At 30.5% G+C, this 19637-nt stretch overlaps 1 protein-coding gene across 1 annotated transcript; it reads right to left on the bottom strand.

Annotated features, from left to right (window-relative positions):
* Positions 1 to 11428: 11428 nt before the first annotated feature.
* LOC129224561 (dynein regulatory complex protein 8-like) lies at positions 11429 to 19611 on the bottom strand. The gene is made up of 7 exons (XM_054859038.1): positions 19532 to 19611; positions 18316 to 18420; positions 16765 to 16858; positions 16557 to 16629; positions 15483 to 15562; positions 13029 to 13138; positions 11429 to 11602 (listed from the first exon to the last, which is right to left on the bottom strand). The coding sequence occupies exons 2-7, from the start codon at positions 18329 to 18331 to the stop codon at positions 11433 to 11435; spliced, it is 543 nt and encodes a 180-aa protein (XP_054715013.1). The 5' UTR covers positions 18332 to 18420; positions 19532 to 19611; the 3' UTR covers positions 11429 to 11432.
* Between the last annotated feature and the right edge of the window lie 26 nt (positions 19612 to 19637).

Here is a 19637-nt window from a genome sequence, read left to right as displayed (position 1 = left end):
GTGTATCTTCAGTACGCTAAGCAATAATAAATACATTTTGCACTTACCAAAATCGTATCAAGTTATGTATGATGCATAATATGATGCACAAATGAAACTTATACTTAATTGTTAGGAATACAGCAATCTGTTCCGCGTTTTCTTAAAGGAACCTTAGTTTGATTTTTATTCTTATTGTTTAAACAGATGAATTAACAGAATATTGTCAATTATTATTTATATTAAATATCGTAAAAGCACTAACTTAGATTACATGCATAAGAAATGACACACTTTGGTTCAGTTTTTATTCAAATTATCGGTAGAGAGTCGCTATAGTATATTAATCACATCTCTGTACACTACTACTTCTGAGAACTGCACCAAAGCGTACTCGATTAGTAGAATTATGAAATACATTCACTGTGACATTTAACTTGGCTGTGAACCTAAATTTTCGTATCTATGGAATTTCTTTATTTTGGCAATAGTGACATTAAAACACTTTAAATTAGGACATCCCAAAAGTTTTCGATTCACGGCACCCTTTAAAGAATTGAAATTTTCTTACGGTACAGTAGAGTAGTTCTATTTTAAATACTAGGGGTTCTTAACATTTTAGGCTCAGACCCTGAACACTGACATGAAGTCCCACACGGTACGGGGGCCCCTACCATATGTGGTTAATACATGTAAGAGGTCACGCCCCTCGTACGTGGTCAATACAAACAGTGCGATATTAATCTCGAGCTGATTGGGATAGATGAAACTAGTTAATTGGTGAAAATGTGGATAATTTCACACTCAAATTTAGCATTTCTACACAAAACTTCAGTTATTACTATTTGTTATCCCTAAAACATTAAGAAAAAAGCCAAATACAATTTTTTAGGTAATTTAGGACCTAGATGAGGTTATCCTTCACCCATACCCATGAGGAGTCGTTTTCACAACATTAAGGAGAGGGCCACTAGTAGGCCAGTGCCAATAGCTTCGAAAATGGTAAAAAGTCGAAACAATTTAGAACAGGATAAAACCAGTTAGAAAAGTAAGAAAATCTAATAACATTAATAGGAAAAATAAATTACGGGCGAGCTGAGTTCGGGAAGGGGGGTGTAGGGGGGTTTAAGGAGGGGAAACGGTTTATCACGATTTCCGGAAAAACTAAGAGTCCTATCGAAAAAAACTAAATTACAAAGTTGTTGGTAATAAAAAGATCTACAACTTTTGTATTTGAACTTTTTTTATATAACCTCAAAATTTATGCGAAAAATGCAAAAAAAAACGACTTTTTTTTTTTTTATCACCCTCAAAAAAAAAACTTTTTTCACTAAATTTAATGAAAAGTTACCTTGTTATGTCCGAAATACACTGTAATTTTTTGGATTTCAAATATTTATTTTTTTTTCCTTATTTTGATTCAATATTAAAAAAAGCATCAGAATTTTCAATCAAAAAATCGCACGTCAAAATATCTGATTTTTTTTTTAAATCGGAGCAATTTTTTTTTTGTTGGAATCTCTACTTTTTGATGGTATAAAAACAATATACAATACTATGGAAGTTTTTCGCAAAAAATGAAGAAAATCAAAAAACTCGAATTTGAAAGAAAAAAGTCATAACTATGTAAAAATTTTAAGCTCTTTATTAAAATGTACACTTTAATTACTCAAAAAATGAAATTTTCTTTTTACATTGACACAAACTGAAAATAAAAATATACCACAATAATTAAAAATCAAGCTACAGCATGCGTTTGTTTTACCCTTCTCGTCCACCATTAGACGGTGACTGAAGTGCCCCCTATAATTTTTTGGAGTTACGAACAGCAAGCTACACTGTAGCAACAGATTGGGGCTGGAAACAACATTTCACGGGCATTATGCCCAAATTGACCGAAAAAGAATTAATTCCGGAAATATAGCTGAAAACTATTTAATGTGGATGCCGAAAACATGGTTTAAAGTGTACGAATCTATGTTTAAATTATCACGGTTCTGAAAAATGCGCCAATGTGGAAGTAAAAACCTACGAGGAAGTTAATGATTTAGATGAAATTGGGGATGAAGAGCTAATGCAGACTAGAAAAAAATATTGGAGACGAAGATGATGATGGTCTAGAAAATTTCGAAGATCTACTGCAATCAAGCAGTTGAGCATAACGATGAAAAAAAGCCATCAAAGAAGCGAAAACTAATGGGTAAGTAAAGGATGTGATTATAGTTAATGATTAAATATTGATAAATAACAAGATAATAGAGCGGTTTTGTTTAAATGAATGAAGTATTTTTTAAACGAAATAACTGTTCTATACTTTGTTTTGTGTAATTAAAGTGCAAATTTTAATAAATAGCTTAAAATTTTATATAGTGATGATTTTTTTTTTTTTTTTTTTTCAAATTCGAGTTTTTTTGAATTTCTTCATTTTTTGCGAAAAGTTTCCATAGTATTTTATATTGTTTTTTATACCATTAAAAAGTAGAGATTGCAACAAAAAAACTTGCTCCGATTTTTTAAAAAAATCTGATATTCTGACGTGAGAGTTCTTGATTGAAAATTCTGATACTTTTTTACTACTGAATCAAAATAAGGGGAAAAAATAAATATTTTAAGTCCAAAAAATTACAGTGTATTTGGGACATAATAAGGTAACTTTTAATTAAGTTTAGTGAAAAAAAAATTTTTTGTGGGAGATAAAAATAAAAAACCAAAAAGTCGTTTTTTTGAATTTTTCGCATAAATTTTGAGGTTATGTAAAAAAAAGTGCAAATACAAAATTTGTAGATCTTTTTAATGCCAACAACTTTGTAATTTAATTTTTTCGATAGGACTTATAGTTTTTCCGGAAATTGTGATAAATCGTTCCCCCCCCCCTTAAACCCCCGTACACCCCCCTTCTCGAACTCAGCTTGCCCGTAATTTATTTTTCCTATTAATGTTATTAGATTTTCTTACTTTTTGAATTGTTTTCGTCCTGTTATAAATCTTTTTGGTCTCAAACATTATTGGCACTGGCCTATAGTAGGGTGGGCCGAAAAAAGAATATTTTCGAGTAGCAACGTCTAGTAGCAAAAAAAGGTTGTGTATTGTCATCCTAAACATGGGAAAAAATAATTAAAAAAATTAATATTTATGTCTTCAGATCGCTCATTGGCAGCAAAATTTGAAAAAAAAGTATAAAATTGTCAATTTTCAAATATTTTTACAAAAATCCGAATTCTCAAATTTTTGTTCTTATCCCATTTACATACTTTATTTTAATAATCTTTTAATATATCTTTGAAAATATTTAAATTCCTTTTCATTTTTCAGTTTGCACATAAGCCGCGAAAATACGTGAAATCAACCAAAAATCGACGTTTTTTGCTTATTTTGTATATTTCAGTATTTCTTATTTAGATCCTAGTCATGTATTTTTTACAGCAAATGTTCACTATACAGCTCTTTGCTGAAACTGCAATTATTGCATTAACAAGTCAGAACCCACCCCAAGTAGATGGTTGCAATTTGTATTCAACCATGCAATTCCCAACAACACTGGACTTATTGACAAGACTTTTGAATTTGTAAAGTAACTTTCATGATGACTATATGGTTTTAAACACGTTTCTCCGTTTCAATCAATCAAGGTTTGAAGTTGGACTTATGACTCCGTTTGGCACTGATGTTTGAAAAATAAAAAGATTTTCATGTAAATCCATCTCTTCCGTTTAATATTTTAAATGAATTTCTGCAGATTCACTGAACAGTTCCATAATCCACTCCACTGCCCATGTGTGATATGGGATTTTCAAAAATACGTACTTAAGCAAATGAATTGTTTCTAGAAAGGATAAAATATCCTTGTTTTTCACATCATCACTGAAGTGAAGGAAGTAAACACGTTGATGTGTCAACTAGCTGATGTAGTTCGAAGCTTCAAATGTTAATATTGATGGAAGAAATTACCTTATAGCTATAGAAGTGTTTCTTGATTAGTAGTCTTTTACGTTGTATAGATAATCAAATGTAATCTGATTGTTTTATATTTCGCCTTTAGTGCATTGTTATGACCAATAACAATTTCTCAAAAATAAAAAAGTAAGCATTTCTTTGAATCCACGGATGCACTATGTTTGGAAAATTATCACACATCTGACTTGTACATTTTGTAACATTAAATGAGTGTACAGATCCATGTTTCACGGTAGTTTGTTCTTTTCTTTAAAATGTTCATTATATCAAACCATAAAAGCATAATTTTTAAAGATATTATTTACGAGTGCTATCATTCACTAGTAGTTTAGTTTAAATATTATGCAGCCCCAGCACTCCGTTAGCACACGTTAACGAAAGCTAATGACTGAAACGTCTTAGTTTTATGTGAGCGAGATCAAAGTCACGTTTTCCTTTCTGTAATACATTAACAATATCCATCAAATACTTTTGTTCGTCTCTTAAACAGTGGTGTTCCCCTAGGGTATACTCCATATACGCCGTTTACTCTCAAACATTTTTTAGACATAAAACGTATACCCTCAAGCTTCAAAAATTCATATTTTGACATATTATGCATTATGTATATGATCGCATTCACATATTGTGCGTAATGGATAACTGGGAGTGTACCCTCAGAAAAAAATGATGAGAACATCCCTAATTTTAGGTCAGTTTCCAAAGCTTCTATTCTTTCCGACCGAGTTCTTTCTAAGTTAATAATATTTCATTTTACAAAACCAGTTGATGCTTTACCCATAAATCAGTTAATGTTCCTGTTTTACACTCCAGCTGTAACAAGGGTTATTAAACTGGTTAGTGAGACAGTATGTGGGTGTTTCGGGATGAGACAAGGTATGGATTAATGTGAAAACCATTATGATGGCGATCCTCAATGCAAAAATTGAGTCACAAGTCGAACTTCAAACCTTGATTGAAACGTAGAAACTTGGCTTTAGCCAAATAGTTTTGATTGTAAGTTACTTTGCATACGTCTGCAAAGTAACTATTGTTGCCAATAACTATTGTTTTTGTAAACTGCAGGGTGGAACACAAAGTGCAATCACCAACTTGGATTATGATCTGGGTTGTTAATGCAACATAATATAATTACAGTTCCAGCAAAGAGCTGTATAGTACACATTTACTGTAAAAAAAAATACATAACTGGGATCTAATAGAAGAAATACTGCAATATACAAAATAAGCTAAAATCGTCGACTTTTGGTTGATTTCATGCAACTTTGCGGCTTATGCGCCAACTAAAAACTCTAAAGGAACGTAAATATTTTCAAAGATATATTAAAAGACCATTAAAAGGAACCGTTTAAATGAGATTAGAACAAAACGTTTGAATATTTGGATTTTAATTTAAAAATTTTTTGAAAATTGATCATTTTTTTTTCAAACTTTGCTGTCAATGCGCGATCTGAAGACATAAATGTTATTTTTTAAATTATTTTTCCCATGTTTAGGATGGCAATACACAACTGCTATTAGAAGTTACTTATCAAAAACTTCGTCCACCCTAGCCTCTAGTTATTTAATATTCACGTGTGAGCACAAAATGTAATAAAGCATTGTTTGTATTATTTATTTTTCAAAAAAAATTTAACCCTCACGCATCCCTTGATATACTTCTACCATCCCTAAGGGAGCGTGCTTCTCAGGTTGAGGACCACTGATATACATATGATTGTTACCATGGACACTCTGCGACATGCCAAGGAGCCACGGCACCAAGTTTAGGAACCCCTGCACCATTTTTTATTCATTTAAAGTGAACTTTTCAAAATGTGTTTAAAGAAAATTATCTTTCACATTTAAATTCACCCTTTTTTTCAGTTATACAAGATATTTCTGCTATAGTTACACTGACATAAATTCGTTGAACAAATTTTTAGCAAGAATAAACTCCCGATTATCCGCGGAATGGGATGGCACGATAGCCGCGGATAAGCGAAAGCCGCGGATAATCCGAATAATAGGTAAAACAACGGTGCTTAGTATATGCAATAGCTAAAAAAATAATTATAACGATCTCACATGCATGTAAATTATAACTAAAAACATTGCTAAATTGCATCTACTAACATTTCATATATAAAATATATGCAAAATCTAAAAGCGAGCAATAACGTAATCTTTGCTAATATAAAAACTCAAAGTCTGTCTGTCTGGATGTCTGCAGGATGACTGTGACGCGCATAGCGCCTAGACAGTTCGGCCGATTTTCATGAAACTTGACACAAAGTTAGTTTTTTAGCATGGGGGTGAGCACCTCGAAGCGATTTCTCGGAAATTCGATTTTGTTCTTTTATATTTCTTTTTTAAGAAGACGGGAACAATTCCGTAGTAAATTACGAAATTACGAAATTACGATCGCTATCAATCGGGAGGTTTTGTATGTGCAAACTGAAGTTTTGAATAAAAAATATCAAAGAAAAAAATAATTACGTGGAAAAATACTTTAAATACTCTAAACGCATTTTTTTCTGTAATGCACAGTGTTTTATATGTGTTTACAGCGTATTTACTTACACATTTCAGTTCATCTTGTTTTCTAAGTAATGCAACACATTTCAGTTATACTGCCGTGTGCTATCTGCAGAAATGAGTGTTCGAGATATACTAAGAAGTATGTGTCGGATTCAATATTAAACACTGGGAAATCTTGGAATTAGACGTTTTTTTCCGCGCCTTTTTTTCAGCGGAAACCAAATAAGCAAGCTTGTACAATAAAGTAATTGATGACAAAATGAAAAAAAATGAAAAAAGAAAAATTTGCAATTAACGTCTTTTACCTTCCCACGGCAGTATAGTTTCATTGACATAAGTTCCTGAAATAAAAAGTTAAGCTATATGCTAACTGAAGATTTGATTAAAAAATATCACAGAAAAAAAAGGAATTTCTTGGCAAAAAGACTGAACTTTCTTCGATCTTCGATCGCTTTTTGCTGTTCTTATAAAAGAGTAACTAATCCTCTTTGCAGGGGATCATTTAAGTCTCTCCAGTCTAAAGGAATTAAACTGCCAAAGTCTTTGAATAAAAGAGGAATATAAAGTTATTAAAAGATTTTACCGCAGAAACTTTCTAATCTTCTAATCGATGTTTCAAAATATTTTGCGGTGAATATTTTTGGCTTTCTCGTAGATTATAGGCTGATCTATTCATATTTATAAAAGTTAATCATTCCGGATTACATCTAGGCAAGATTAAATAATAACGTTGTCTAAAACTTATAAATGTCTTAAGAACTGTCGGAAGTAAAGAATTCAGCTTTACAATTTAATCAAAAAGTGATATTGGTCCTTTCTTTTGGATAGCTACTTTTTAAGGAATTGGTTTTTATTTCTGAGCACAAACTGTGTACTAAAATGTAATAATATTATGACTCTTCTGGGTCAATCTTTATATATATATCGAAACAATGACGTCTAGTTAATTTACAACCTTAAATATTAGTTTCTGTAAGCACGACTTCAGGAAAGACAATCATACGTACGCAAGTTCTTTGCTTACTAAATCAATATTAAGTCGTACTATTTTGAAGCGGAATGTATAATTATGGCTATTAATTTTGTAGGTACTAAAAATTGTAATACAGTCGACTCCCGCTACAACGCGATCCGACTTACGCGAAATGGCTATAACGCGAATTTTTCACGAGTAACGAATTTTAGAGCTAATTTCGCCCACAATATGAATTTCTTTAAAAGGAAGTATCAGCTTCGTTATTGGCTACTAAATATTGATTTCTCGAATGCTATTACGTCCCACTTAGCATCACTGACAGCCAAAGTTCCCATGCCAAACTAGTCTTGTGCATCAAATAACCATAATGGAACCTAAGGGTCACCTTCATCTAAAGTTTGAAAATGCGAAGAAAAAGACAGTTTCTGATAAAAAAAATTAAAAAAGGCTAAGATTCTCGATATGCTTGAACTATTACAATTCGTCGAAGGTAGCGCGACAATAAGTATGAGTGAATCTTCCACATGTAAAATTAAAAGTAAAAACAAAAAGATGTCCGTAAAAGTTAGGACTAGAGAACTTACCCTATAGAACTTAGTTTCAATATTGAAGCTTGCAGAGCAGTCTAGCAAAGTAAAAATTATGAAAATGGATGCTACGTGCACTATTGCATTGTGGATTAATAAAAAGATCAGGTAGAGGAGATGTAGCCACAAACTCAAACGTTTTAAATAAAAGGTGAAGCGTATTTAAAAATGTATTAGATAAGAATAACGATATGATCTTGCAGCATAAATCATCACTACTATCCTCATTTTTTAACTCGTAAATATTGCTACTGTATCTACTGTACAGTACTATTTTGTGCATCATTTTAATTTTACTGCATGCAGTGCCTACCGTGCTGTTTTATTTTATATATTTATTCCCATTGATCATTCATTTTGTGTATCTTAAGTATTTCATGTTGAATAGCAGTTTTTTTTATTTTTTAAATACAGTAAAAGTTCAGTTCTTTATAGAAGAAACTGTAATGGTTAAGGAATGCTTTAAAGCAGTTTGAGAGGTGTTTATAAGTGCCTAAAAGTATTTGGTATGCTTTAAAAAATTTGTATGCATGTATTTTTCCACAACGCGAAATTTCAACTTACGCGGGGAGTCTTGGAACGCATCCCTCGCGTAAGTCGGGACTCGACTGTAGTTCATAAAATTGCAAACAGTGTTTACGTTTGCACCATATATAGAAAGTTTTTTTTTTCGTCATTTTAGATTAAATTCATTAAGAAGAGTAGTTTTTGTGACTTTTTAAAAGTAGGTTCAGGTGGGGGGAAAGTACAACTATACGGTAAAGTGGGTCAGTTATGAAAAACCCCCGTTTTTTCTCTTCTGACTAAAAAATTTAGTTGATTAGTATAATAATAATAGCAACATTTTTGGCACCGAATTTGGCGAAAAATCGTCAAATGTTACCTATTTTTACGACATGTGGTGAGTTTTTGAACATCATAAAAGGAAGCAGATTTTTCTAGAATTTTCCAATATTTTTCTTGTAGATTGATAATTAATGTTATATGACTGGTGACATTACTCCTTTAATTAAACAATAGGTAAAACAATGCATTTGAAATTTTACCTTTAAATGTAATCGAAGAAAATTAAAAATAATATTTACACATTTTTTCTTTAAAATATACTTTAAATTCTGAACCAGCCCCAATTTACCCTTTTAAATGCATTACTGAGAAATAACAAAAAAGCAAACCTAAATCGTTCTGCTTCATGCTTAATCTATATTAATCGATGTTTGTAAACTACATTAAAAGTGTCCTTAAAATAAATTTCATAGTCTAATTTTGGAGACTTTTTTTTAAAGAAAAACAAACTTATTTAGTTACTCACTTTCACCTACCCAACTATAATTGTAGCCGTATGACTGGCTATTATGGCGCTACCGTAGGTAAAGCGTTTATTTTAAAAAGTTTTAAAAGTGTGAACAAATGTTACAAGCTTTAAATAACTAAAAGTTTAACAGAGCCATACTGTTTCTGAACGAAAAATGTAAATGTGTGCTGAAAGAAACTAACAATATGCACATGGTTCGACATTTGCTATCATTTACAAGGTCTGTTGAATCTAAATTCAACTGTTCTCTTAAATTGTATTTGTAGTAAATTGTTATATAGTATTACAAGAGGCAAAAGTTTATTTGTTCTTAGTGCTACTGCTAAATAATATCTTTTAGTACGTCGATACTCGTAAATTAGAATGTTTATGTCATCAGTATAAGCATTAAGATATAATATTTCAGAGAAAACTGAACCTGTCGTGAATTTTTACTTCCCTATTAATCTTGGAGCTTCTTTAAAAAACAGTGGTATTTTTAGTGGGTTATCTATTCGCATGATCGTAATTTTCATTTTTTTTAAATTTTCTCTAAAATTTTAAAGTAGGTAATATAAAAACGCATTTACAAAGTAGATCGTTAAAAAGAAAGAACGAATTAATCAATTTTAATAACTTAATATCTTAGTAACTTTAACATCTTTCTTAAAAAAAAAAAACTATGCAATTTAGTAAGTTTTGAGAGAAAAATAAAAATTACGTACATATACTTTAAGTTACTTTATATAAATTGAAAATGTATTTTCATTTAGTTAGTTAAATAAATGGGAAATTAATGTGCTACTAAATTGTGCATCAAGTCGAAAACCAAGCCGGTTGTTTAAAAAAAACCCCACTTTATTTACACATACTTGCGTAAACATAAGCACTAAAAAAACATTACGTTAAAATTAATTTTGTAATGCATGCATTGTTTCAAATGCTTAACATATTTTTAATGAAGAAGAGATATATAAAAAGAGCACCACCTATTAGGACTAAAGCCTTAAAATCGATAAAAGTCTGAAATTCATTCTTTCTGAAATTTCATAAACCTTTATCGCAAAATAAGGAACGTTTATTAAAATTTTTTGAAATGCTATCATTAAGGAAAACAAAACTCTCAAGTGTTAAAGGAATGAAACAAATTTCAATGTAGAAACATGGTATGAAAGGTTAGCAATCGTCAACAATAGATTACATTCATTTTGCATTAAACATTTTCAACGTATTTACTTGTATTTGATAAATTTTGTACTTGCTGACTCTTTGGCAATTAGCTTCTTTTAAAACCTAGAGCTTTTTTTGTAGAAGAAATTGTATGCGAAAAGTTTAACTTCTATTTTATGCATCGTCGTAAGCTTTTCGTTGAATCATTTCATTATACAGTAAAACCTGTCTACAACGATACTGCTCGGACCTAAAACAATATCGTAATAGACAGGTTATCGTTATAGACAGTTTGAATATTCATGATGACATTTTGCTGGTCACAAAAAAAATATTGTTATAGACAGGTTATCGTTATAGACAGTAACGTTATACACAGGTTTCACTGTATGATGTGAAAAATAATCTGTAGCGTTAACGATATCTAATTAAACTTACTGTTTTATGCACCATCGTCAAGAACGCATAAATAACAAAGCGACGAAGTATTTTAATAAAACTGTTGACATTGCTTTCATTTTTGTTTAAGTTTTTGATTAAAAATTATGTTTTTTAGCATTCAAGCTGAAATAACCAATTACTGCATCAAAGCGAACTGTATCATTGTCCCTAACTTGAATACTGATTTGAAATATTTCTGGACTTTTAAATGTATAGAAATTATCATATTTTGACTATTTTAAAAGATCTATTTTGCACTACAGTCGAGCCCGCTTAATGGAATAGCCAATTTGTCACAGAAAATATTCTAATAAGCGGAATTTTCCATTATCCTTGATCAAAGATTTAATTTACGATGAAAATATAATAAATTTAAAGGGATATTCTTTAAGTGGGTTCGACTATATAGCAATCTAGCATAAAGAAACTGAAATTCTTTTCAATTCATTTTTAATGTTCTTTTTATGAAACCACAGCTCAGAGTAAGAAAGTGAAGGTGAGCAAAGTTTGTTCATACATGCTCACGAGACAGTTCTTTCCTCAGTTTACTTCTATTTTCTACAATATCAAACACATGAGGGGCAACAAGATTTTCACAAATATCTTTATAATGTATTCTCTTTGATTTTTGATCAATGGCAAATTCAAAAAAGTGTTCTATTTCATCGTCAAGAGGTTCTCCTAAAAAAAAAGCCGAAATTATCTATCAATTAGTAAGAGCATTTTTAAATGAATTAAAGAAGTACAGAATACATATTTTTTTACCATGAGATTTAGTAAAAAAAAAATATAACAAAGCTTATAGCCTACACATTTTCTTTAATAACATATTTTAAGTCATAGAAATGAATTTGGTTTTTAAAATTATAAATCAAATTTAGGGCGTTTTTTCTTTAAGAAATGTTTAGTTAAAAAGAAGGTAGAAGAAGGTAGGAGAAGAATAAAATTCTGAGTAAAATTACTTTTAATATTTTTCTTAAAATAATTTTTAAACAGTATAAGATGATGAACCTTTACTTGGAGATGTAGTCGTACGTTTAGAATATGTTTAGACAGATTTCGACTTCAGAGAAAAATATTTGTTAGTTATAATTATTTCAAGTTTTTTGGATTAGCATCATGTAAGACTCGTGTAGATATACAACATATTAAAATGTTACCTTTTTTGATTTTATGCCATTAATTTTAATTTAAGTGCCATTTTGAGATAGGTGTATCGTGCAAAAGTACACTAGAAAATAAGATTAGCAATTTGGCTACTGATCCTAAACAAGTTGTACATAGCAGGATCCAAAAGTTCAAGGACCACTACCATCAGCCAAAGCGGGTAGTTTAAAAAAATGATAAATTGGCATTTTATTGTTGAAGCTACTTAGTACATTATTTTAGAATAAAGCGATTGTTTAAAAGCTTAAAAAAAATGCCTCGCTTTTTAGAAAAAAAAAAAAAACGTTTTGAGCAAGTATCTGAGAATGTCACGCCTGTAATTCATGTCATCTCAGATTTTCTCCAAAAAATTACCAACTGTTACATATTTTATTAAAAAATCAATTCTGAACATTTTTTTTCTAAGGTTGAGATGTTCAATTTTTATGAGTCCGTAAAGGTTAATTAGTATAACATATATGGCAACGACAAAAACAGTAATTCAGTTTATTAATATTACCTCCTGCGGTATTTCACGGTGCTTCCCATGCTTTAAAAACCTAAATATTCCAAAATTGATAATATCGTTTTTACTAATGTATTATTCAGATTAAGGGAAAAAAAATGCTTAGAGGTGTATTGAGACCACACCCAAGTTACTTGCAACAAAATTTTTGTATTTGTGAATCATTTCATCATGCCAGTCGCTGGTCAAAAAAAAACCCGCACACATACAAAACTCTCTATTTATTCAAATAAAGAAAAAACGTCTTATACTTAAGGCATTTTTTTTCTTTTTTTGTATGCGTCATCACATTTTCAAATCTAAATATTTATCAAATTTATTTTTTACGGATTTACGTGTTATGCATGAATGAATGGTTGTTTTTTCATTTGTGGGGGAAAACAATTATAAGGATAATACAATAATACAATTTATGTTCATAACTAAATTACGTACCGTACTCCAGTAGAAAGTTTTTCAGAGAATCAGGATCTAAATACCCTCTCCTTTCTCGATCTATTGACCGGAATGCTGAAACAAGCTCTTCTCTCGTCGAGGATTTAAATCTAAAACATGTTTGTCCGTTTACGTGAATAAAATAATTCATATTAGAGAGCACAAGCTAAAAAAAAAATTTCAAAGCAAAATTTAGAAATATTTTTTTCTAACACAGCATGTTATTCTACTGTTGTAATTAACACATACAAGCTCAGTCTGTGTAGTCAAAAACAAAAACAAAACAATCTCACACAATTTCTCCAACACACACACATAACGATTAGAGCATTAAACATGGTGTGGTTTCATGTTCGTTGTCAACATGCCCCCCCCCCCCCCCCTACAGCGCTGGTTAAAAACAATTGCATCACCCTCGTATTTTCACAACAATGGGATTATGTGAAAAGTTTTGGTCGATCGATTAAGATGAATGTATGTAAAATTCTATAAAACTTATGAAATAAGCATTTAACAGCAGGAATCCAATAATTGTTTCCGTAGATCGTGGCTGTTTCCAGGCCAAGGCAAAATGCTGACCCCATGCTCATTTTTCCATTTATGAACCTGCGTGTGAGTTTAGAAAAAAAAAATACTTAACCCCATGTCAATTTAAGTCTAATGGCTGGATGAAGGTTTTTAAATTGTTACTTACCAGTTTTGCCCTATGTCACGGAGCAGAATCATCCTGGAAACTGACGTTTGGAACTGAAGTAAAGTGATCCCGGATAGTAGGAAGCAATTTCTCCTCCGAAATGCCAATATACATCTAAGCGTTTACTGTTTCTTATACAAAGTGAAGCCCACCAGCTCCTTGATCACAAATACATCCCCAAATCATCTGGAATACGGGATGCTTGACTGTGTGTTGAATGCAGCTTGGATGATATTACCATTACTCTCCTACGCGGCGTGGGCGATGCAATTTTTTTTACCACCACTGTACTAAAATAGCCAAAGTGGTGCTAGTCAATTCAGAAAAAGTAGTGTATAACAATACTTTTTCTGAACACATTTTCTGAACACACTATAACACATTTCTTTGTTATTTTTTAAAAGTAAGTAATACTTCCAGTAATCGGCAAGAGTTTTGAAACCTGGTTCGGCGTTATACTTTTAAAAACAAAAGTTGTGTACCAGTTGAAACAGGGTAAAAACTGATTGAACCGGCACCTTTCAATTTGGTGTAATGTGTATATCAACAAAAAACAAAATTAGTAATTCAAGTATATTATTCCAAAAACATTTGATTTTGTGATGTTAGTCCTATGGTTTATGGTGGATTTTTTTTTTGGGGGGGGGAGGGGAATTTTCATAACGTTTAGTCTAACTGGTGATAAAGGTAATATTCTCTATACCGGAAGGACTCATGAATAAAGTTAGTAAATTCATGAATTTACTCGTTCACTGCATTTATTATTTTATAATAGTTTAGTGATGAAATGCGACAATTCGCATTTCAACCCTAAAATGCCATTTTTTTAAAAATTAAGTAGAAAAATCGCGCTCACTACTTGAGATGACCAAAACTGCATTCTAGTCGGTTTTGCCCCTTTATTTTTTTAGCCAGTTGATTTTGCATTTTACTAACATCTAAATGAAACACATTTTTCGATGTTTAATTTTCTTGACTGAGAGTTCTGGGTTGAAAGGCAAATTTTTCGGTTAAATAGTCAGCTAAGAGCAGAACACCCAGCGCTTAGCTCCCAAGCACGCTTGGCATTCATTTATTAACCCACTGAATGCATGAAGAGCTAAGTCGACCTTGACCAGTCAAGGAATTGAGCCCGGGTCTGCGGAGTGGATGCACGAGGCGCAAACACTGAGCCACTGTGCTTCAATATCTTTTCGAAAAATGAGTAATTACGAACTGCTTATTGTCATCACTTGACCATAATTTATATTGATTTAAATTTTTCAGATCACCATGACGACGAGAAAAGGTTTATCTTCCTGTTTTTTATAGTTATTTAGAGAGACTAAAATCGTTTGCGTAACTTCATTTTTTAAAAGGTTTAACTAAGACAGATTTAACATTAAAAAGCGGGATTTTTTTTGTACCAAATTGCGTTTTTTTTTAAGGAAAAACACCTATATGTAAATTATATATATGAATTTAAATAGTCACTCATTTATTTTGAAAATGTACAATTCCAATTCTAGAGACGAAAAATGGCAATGTCGCAATACTTGCTCCTGCTTTTACTTGTTTTTAACATCATACCAATTTCTATGTAGCAAGTTCAGTTTTATGTGTTTCTTCCTTAGTAATTTTTTTCAAAAATAATTTTGTTCAAATGAAATGCTTTCTAAAACGTTTTTGTTAAGTTCTTGTTACGTAAATATAGCAAATTTATGTTAGTTAAAATCATGCTGTTGCTATAGATTTTTTGAAAATAAAAATGAACTGCTTACTTGTCTTTCATCAAAATATCCAAAACAACAGGTTGAAGTTTATCCAGTGTCATGTATCCTAAAGTTTTATTATCTTCAACCTGGGAAAAAAATCATATTAAATAATACCTTGAAAAGCAAAAGGAATGTGTTATTTTTGTTTTTACAAAGGGAGTTTACATAATGCCTTCCTGTTCAAAAAAAAGGCATGTCCAATAATATTCCACAGCGAGTTCCTTTCGACGTAATTTACTGAAATGAATATCCTCCTCTCTGAGGATTTGTTTAATCAATACTGTTGGGTTTAATAACCCAAATAGTCGTATGCATATATGCTGTTAGCAATATTAAATCAAAAGCCCAGTTATGAAACGAAATGAACAAAAAAAAAAAAAATAAATAAATAAAATCAGGAAAATCAAGTTTCTAAATAAGTGAAAGTAGTGATGATATAGTAAATACGGAGAAAAGGCAGTGAATAATTAGTAAAGGTATGCATTAAGTAATAAATACATATTTTGAGGTAGATAATTAAATAATATAGTTCATGGTGTATATTGGTTTTGTATTACGCGCTTTAATATTAAAAATGTTATCATTGAAGTTTCGGTATTGATTAAAAAGCAAGGTAAATAGTTATGCCTTAGAAATACCGTCTTTCCGAAAAGTCCTTGACATATTCCATAAATTCATAGAAAACAACTAATTGTCGTATGCATATATGCTGTTAGCTTTATTACAGCAAAAGTCTAGTTAAGAAACGAAAACAACAAAAAAATAATAATAAATAAATAAATAAATAAATAAATAAATGATGAAAATAAAGTTTATAAATAAGTGAAAGTAGTGATAATATAATAAATACAAAGAAAAGGCAGAATAATTAGTAAAATTATGCATTAACTCACAAATATTTATTTTGAGGAAGATAATAAAATAATATAGTTAATAATGTGGTGAAGATTTGTAATTTTTTCATGGTTTCGTAGCAGTTATGAAAATTTAAAAAATATTAATCGAATTGGTTCTATGCAAATAAAAAAATGTAATAATAATGTAACCAAATAGTTTATATAAATTTTCAATGTGTCTCACTTTTATTATTAGTTCTTCTAAATCTTTATTCGATATTACTCTTCCTAATATAGCCAAAATGGTACCAAGATTTCTGGAAAACAAAAACTGTGTTATTTTCATATTTATTCTAATATGAAAGTTTATAAATGCATATTAGTGCTTTTGTGCTTAATTATGCAAATGCGAGAGTTTTTATTGTTGTTCTATCATTACTAGTTTTCCTTACTTTGTCTTCGCCTTTCCTTTTTTATCCTCGTCAAAAATTTCAAAAGCGGCAGCTATCTGCTCCTTGTTATACTGCTCGAAAGGACTGTTTCCAACTAGAAATAGGTTTTAATGAATAGTTAATTTATGTTGCTAGGGAAGGAAAATTTGAATTGCAAATGACTTGGCTGAGTAGTTCTCTAAAGATTAAAGGTAAGATTGAAGAACACATAATCTAAATTAACAACTCTGCAATTCCAGTTAATAAAACGACAGGCCACGTTATATATACAGAAATAAACACGTATAAATACAGAATGTTTGAGAAGCTGTCGAAAAGCTAAAAATCATTTCTTTCCTGCAAATAACCACATTTAGTTCAATATTATTAATTTACTGCTATTATCTATAGGGTTTTCTTTTTTTTTTTTTTTTTTCGTGATTTTACACTTTCTGTGACTTGATCCGATCATGAATTGTGTTAGACGATGTATTTGATTTTGTTTTATTTTTTACACGTAATTTGATAGATAAAATACATCATTTTTAAAAATATGTTGTGTCATTTTAAAACATATTTTTTTTTCGAAAACAAAAGTATTGAGTCAGAAATTAATTTTCATTCAATGGCAAAGGAAGGATGGCTCTAAACCCCCACTTCCATTGAAGCTTTAGCTTTAACAAATATTGCCGATCCTAATATGGTAATTTATATATGTAAGGTCTGCTTTGACTCCTCCCTCTCCCCCCCCCCCACCTAACAATGAATGAACTCTGATAAAAATAATGTAAATTCTGACGGTGACAGTGATTATATTCAGAGAACACATATTAAGTAAAAGAAATGTAGTTAATTTTTAATACAGTGGATTACTAATTGGATTAATGGTGACAAAATGGTTATTTTTTCACATTTCCACCTTTGCGTAAAAATTTATGTTTAACTCTTTTTTTTCTGTTTCCCAAAAGATGTTTGGTACCACATCTGGTGTCGTTGATTGACTAAACTGTTCTCTGTTGTAATTATAAAGTTTTCAAATTGACCTCATTATAACTGGACTATTGTTGTACGCTTTAAAAATTCATTCCCTTCACGATTTAATTCATGTTTCCGAAAATACCGAGGAAGTTTCTCCGCAACAAATGCTATAATGAACCAAAGTATTCTTCAAAATATCAAATAAGTCGTTATTCTATGTCCCAGACCCGTTTGAGAAATTTCAATCAACATTTCTTCTCTTTTTGAAACCATGTGTTTTATAAGAATGTTTTGGTTTTCTACTGCGTTTTTGCTATTGATTCGTACGTGAAAAGTTAGTATAAGCCACTTATAAAACAAGTATTTCCTAAATTTCTAATGGTCATTGAGTTTATAACAATAACTTTTGAAAAGCATTTCTCTTTTTTGTTTTCGGAAGTCTACTAACTAATGCTTTGAGTTTCAAAGAAGAGAAAGTACCGATACTAAACGATTACTACTGCATCAGTTATTCATAATAAGAAGCATTAGAATGATTTTGATACAGCACTTTTAAAATGAAGATCATTATTGAAGCAAAACGTTAGTACTTACCTCCAGAAAAAGGCATTCTATTAATTTCTATAGTTTCTTCTTTCAAGGCGGTTGATTCTTAAAAAAATAACGCGGTATCCTGTGAAAACCAATTTATTGTTTGGTCTAGAAAAGACAAAATGTTTCATTATTATAATTTCATACATAACAAATACTTTTTTCTATACTTTAGAAATGCATACTCTCTACTAATGCTTTCCAAAAAAAAATAGTTTATGTGCTTTGTACATAGGATTTCTTTTTTTTAATGTTCCCAATTTTTATTTAGGAACTATACTAAAATTTTTATTCCGGACGCATGATTAAGATATTTTTTTATTTACAATCTGCATTGAGCATTTAACCCGTTTGTAGCAAATTGTGGATGCGTATAAAAAGAGGCTATTGCAAGTACTTTAAGCTGATTCGGCGCTGATAAAGTTTCACAGTATAAGTTAACAGAATACGTTTACTATACAAGCGTTTTGGATTTTTACGCTATTGGGACGAATATGTAGAACTATGCAATAATTAACGCTTTGCGTTTCTGTGAAACACATGTATTAATCTAACATAAAATGGTTTGCTTTGTATTTAGTCCGTCCTATTTTTTAAAAATAAATGCTTTAAAATGAAATCAAAATCCTACTACAACTCTTTTTTCAAAAACAACAAAAACAACATTTTTTCCCTGAAGAAATATCATCTTTGCTTCGTAGTTAAAAAAGCATTTTGTTTGAACTATTAACCAAGATATGCACAATTGAACAGGTATATAAAGAAATTTATCGTTCACTACGTGAGAATCTTTGAGCTCCTTTATTTTTTACAAATTAAAAATTATTTTAGTTATAATTTTTTTCATTATGTTGGTATGCCAAAAGCGGCGAACATCCCGTATATTTGCGGCATCTTACACTGAACGTACGGATAAGGTGTTGCAGAGTAACGGTCTCAAAAATATCTTTCAAAACATTAATTATATTTATATATTTTTTTCGTCTTACACATGTTGTATGATAATCAAATAGTTCAGCATGGTTTATTGTACTTTGCGTGCATCATCAGGTATTTTACACAGCTGCAAAAACCAATGGGATTTAACTACCGAATTTACTATAAATTGATTATTCAGCAAACGTTAATTAACTCATAAAAGTTAATATAGAAAATGTATCAAAGTGTTACAATTATTAAAACTAAAATTTTAAGCAAACAAATACTAGAAAAAACTTACCAAAATAAATATAAATACAAAACATCGGTAATTTTCGGCACAACGTAGTATTTTGAAAGAAATAGCAGCTCTTATACTCTGTTTCGATGAAAAAGAAGGGGAAAAA

This window comes from Uloborus diversus, chromosome 6 (assembly GCF_026930045.1).
Source record: "Uloborus diversus isolate 005 chromosome 6, Udiv.v.3.1, whole genome shotgun sequence".
Taxonomy (NCBI): Eukaryota; Metazoa; Arthropoda; class Arachnida; order Araneae; family Uloboridae; genus Uloborus; species Uloborus diversus.
This window is presented reverse-complemented; position numbering and strand designations above follow the sequence as displayed.

Coding starts and splice junctions, on each gene's coding strand:
- LOC129224561 (XM_054859038.1), bottom strand. Junction 15,563..16,556: donor TAGAAGAACTAATAATAAAA/GTGAGACACATT, acceptor TTTTTTTCCCAG/GTTGAAGATAATAAAACTTT. Junction 11,603..13,028: donor AAACTTTCTACTGGAGTACG/GTACGTAATTTA, acceptor CTTTTTTTTTAG/GAGAACCTCTTGACGATGAA.